At 38.4% G+C, this 3831-nt stretch overlaps 1 protein-coding gene across 1 annotated transcript; it reads right to left on the reverse strand.

Moving 5' to 3' along the window:
* Positions 1 to 653: 653 nt before the first annotated feature.
* On the reverse strand, positions 654 to 1586 carry LOC130879593 (olfactory receptor 2A14-like). The gene has a single exon (XM_057778276.1). It carries the CDS (start codon positions 1584 to 1586, stop codon positions 654 to 656), a length of 933 nt encoding a protein of 310 aa, XP_057634259.1.
* Between the last annotated feature and the right edge of the window lie 2245 nt (positions 1587 to 3831).

Genomic DNA, 3831 nt, shown 5'->3' on the forward strand with positions numbered 1-3831 from the left:
TGCCAGTTTTGACTGTTCTCTAATGATTGATATTGTATGTACCCAAAATCTAGTGATTATTTCTTGTAATTTTACTCATTTCAGTAATATCCCACATTAGCTTTAACTTCTCACTTATTGACTAACGGTAAGAAATAAAACTTTGAATGTTTGTCAGGTATGTGTATTTTTTTTTTTACAACTGACTGTTATCTGCTTTGTTAACTTTAAACAGATGTGCTGGTTTTTAACTCTGCTGTTATTGTGAGGAGTTCACATTAAGTGCCATTTACACTTCCATCTGGACTGATAGGAACTTTTGTTATTAGTCAACTAGTTCTACTCTGATAAGCATTATGCATAGAGATGGGGAGGCTCTTCCAATGTCACATTCTTGATCTCTGAGTGCTTAAGACCTATATTATGGATCTGGTGATTTCTGTCTCCTCAGTCTAAGAGGTATAGGCCTAGTATCCCAAACTACAGAAGGCAGGGACTTAAGACTATAGGTAGACATATGTTTTTTTCTCAAAGTATTATATCTTTGGTCTATGTCTGTGAGTCTATAATGTTCTGTTTTAAGGGAGTGTTTATAACAGAAATGGCAAAGGAATGCCAACTACTGTGTCTGACAGAAAACAAAATCATCTCTCCAGGTTGTTCTCTGATGTCTCTCATGCTGGTCTCTCTTTCCACAGTGCCCGTCTCAGGGCACTTTTGACCTCAGCGTTCCTCAGGCTGTAGATCAGGGGGTTCAGCATGGGGTTGAAAAGGCTGTAAAACAGAGAAAGGATCTTCTGCTGTGTCTCCGGGTTCTGAGACTTGGGAGCCATGTACATGATGATTGCACTGCCAAAGAAGAGCCCAACCACACAGAGGTGGGAGGAGCAGGTGGAGAAGGCCTTTCTGCGGCCCTCCCCTGACTGGATCCTCAGGATGGCCATCAGGATGCGTGCGTAGGAGACCAGCACCAAGCATAAGGGTCCCACCAAGATGAACACACAAGCTGCAAAGATGACAATTTGATTGAGTGTTGTGTCAGCACAGGCCAACTTGAGGACAGACAGTATTTCACAAAAGAAGTGATTGATTTCATGGGGTCCACAGAAGGGCAGTTTCAGGATGAGGACTAAATGGACCAGAGCCAAGAGGAAGCTTAATATCCAGGAAGCAGCAGCCAGGATAGTACACACTCTCCAGCTCATGATCACAGTGTAGTGTAGAGGATGGCAGATGGCTACAAACCTATCATAGGACATCGCCACCAAAATCAGGCACTCTATGTGAGCAAAAGCCAAATACAAGAATGTCTGTGTTATACATGGAATGAAGGAGATGGTTCTTCTTTTAGACACAAGATTTGCCAGCATCTTGGGGACATTATTGGAAGCATAAGACATGTCAACAATGGCCAGATGTGAGAGGAAGAAGTACATAGGTGTGTGCAGTCTGTGGTCCAGGCATATTATTCCAAGGATGACCCCATTCCCAAGAAGAGTAAAGAAATAAAAGAGGAAGAAAAGCCCAAAGAGGAAACACTCCACAGCGAGATCAGCTTGGAATCCAAGTAGAGTAACCTCTGTGATCCATGTCTGGTTGCCTCTCATTCTCCTGTGGCAAAGACCTTGTTCAGACCCAAAACATCAGAGCTGTGGAATAATCAATGATACAAAGTACTTAATGATTATGATAGAGAAAACATTTTGAAACATCATCTAGGATGGAGTATTGGGTTTTGTTTTCAGATACATTGCAAAATAAACTTCTCTGCAGTTATAAAAATGAGGGACATGTCCAGCTATATGCTTAGGATATTAAGAGAAAAGAGCAGTGAGCGACATGGCTTAGTGGGCAAATCTAAGTTCAGTCTCCTGGACCCACATGGTGGACAGAAAGAGCCAACTGTACAAGTTGTCCTTTGACTTCCACGTATACTCTGGGGTTACATCCACATGTTTGTAAACATTGTGCACCACAATCAATCAATCATCAATGTGTTTAAAGATAAGTGTGTACATGTCACACTTTTATATACATCAGTATATAAAATAAAATGTGATACCACAATACAATGTGTTTCAGTGTGCCCTCCATAAGAGGATTCACATTAAATTATGCACACATATGTTGTGTTGGAGAATTCAGGTTTTCTGGTTCCATTTTAGTTATGAGAATCTTGACCACTCACATGGTTTGAAGACAGATAGTATCGACAAAATGGATTAGGTATTTTCCCTTCAATTCCTGGGCTTTCCTTTCTTCTATTTACAGTTCTTACATGATCAATGGCCTTTGTTCTTCATGTACCTTCCCCTTCAGACTGCACAGCTGCTCATATGCTTCGTATCCATGTCTGAATAACCTCAATGTTTTACTTTCTTGAAAACTTAAGACTTTTCTTCTCAGCAGTATTCTGGGCTTATTTGCTCCCATTTTTCAGTGTTTGTTACTTTATTTTGAGTTTTGTGTATTTTTTCACCAATATTCAATACACACTTTAGTCATAATTTAAAGAGTACTTTAGGCATGTGCAATGGGCACAGACATATGCCTTAAGTTTGTATGACCATGTACCATACACTGATGTATATATGTAGTCCCATAAAATTATCTCACCTAATGGAGTCATTGCATTTTAGTCTGTGATGTACACTCAGTGGTGCTCACACAATAAGAGAATCATCCAAAGTAGATTTCTTAGGCAGTGACTCTCATTAAATAACAGATGACTGCACAAGTCAACATTTGCCCTTCTGATTCTCTTTAGATAAAACTCTCAAAGGGGAAAGCAGCTTACATTAACAATAAAATGATAATTTCATTTTAATTGTATTTTGTTTGGTTCTTTTCTTTAATATAATAAAATGGGGAGAGTGCCTAAAGTATGTTCTGGTCATCATCTTTTGTCCTCGGTGTCTTTGCAGTTTGGTAAGTCAGACGACTGACAAATCCTTTCACAAGCTCTTCCTCACTACCTGATGCAGTTCAGATTCGTTCTGGGACACTTACAAGGATGCTGAGTTGGAATTAGTGGTTAGTTCATTTTAGAGAGCTTTTTCATAGAGGGCTTTGGGCCTGTCCAGACAGAATATGGAGGCAGGTGATGAAAGGGATGGGGGAAAATATTACTTACAAAGTCTACTGGGCTGTCACATGGCATTTTACCTACATCACTACCCGAGAGAAATAACCTTAGTTCTATTAAATCATGTCAATATTTTAAACCTAAAGGGTATTTTTTACAATTTAAAGTATTTAGAGCCTCAAGCTATACATTACAAGTTGTATTATACTAATAGAGTGATTTTTCACTTAATAAAAGAAACAATTTCATTATATGAAATTATATTGCATACTTTTTATTTAAACAAGAACAATTTACTTTCTTACAATTTGGCATTTTTGTTTCCATATTTCTTCTTTCTATTATTCTTGAGGTGAATATTCTTATATTTTCAAGTTTTCCCTATATTCATGAGTACTTCCTTAGGATATGTTGGCAACTTTAACATGCCTCTCTTTCTAACATCTCCTACGGTTGCATTCTCTGTGGAAGATGAAAGCAGTTTCAGTTCTTGCTGATGGTGTGCACCATGTCTCTTTTCCACATGACTTTCTTTCTAGTTAAATCTTTCCTAATTTATAACTACAGATCCAGCTCAGTGGTAGTGTATTTACTTAATAGGCACAAGCCCCAGGTTCAGTTCTTAACACTCTGAGCATCAAACAAGAAAAACCAATAGTCTTTGATACTTTAACAAGTGGATACTTTTGTATAGTTTACATTTGTGTATCATTAATCACTTAATAAATGTCCCAAAGCACAGATCCGTTCCCACTTTGTATTGGCTC

This window comes from Chionomys nivalis, chromosome 1, assembly GCF_950005125.1.
Source record: "Chionomys nivalis chromosome 1, mChiNiv1.1, whole genome shotgun sequence".
NCBI lineage: Eukaryota > Metazoa > Chordata > Mammalia > Rodentia > Cricetidae > Chionomys > Chionomys nivalis.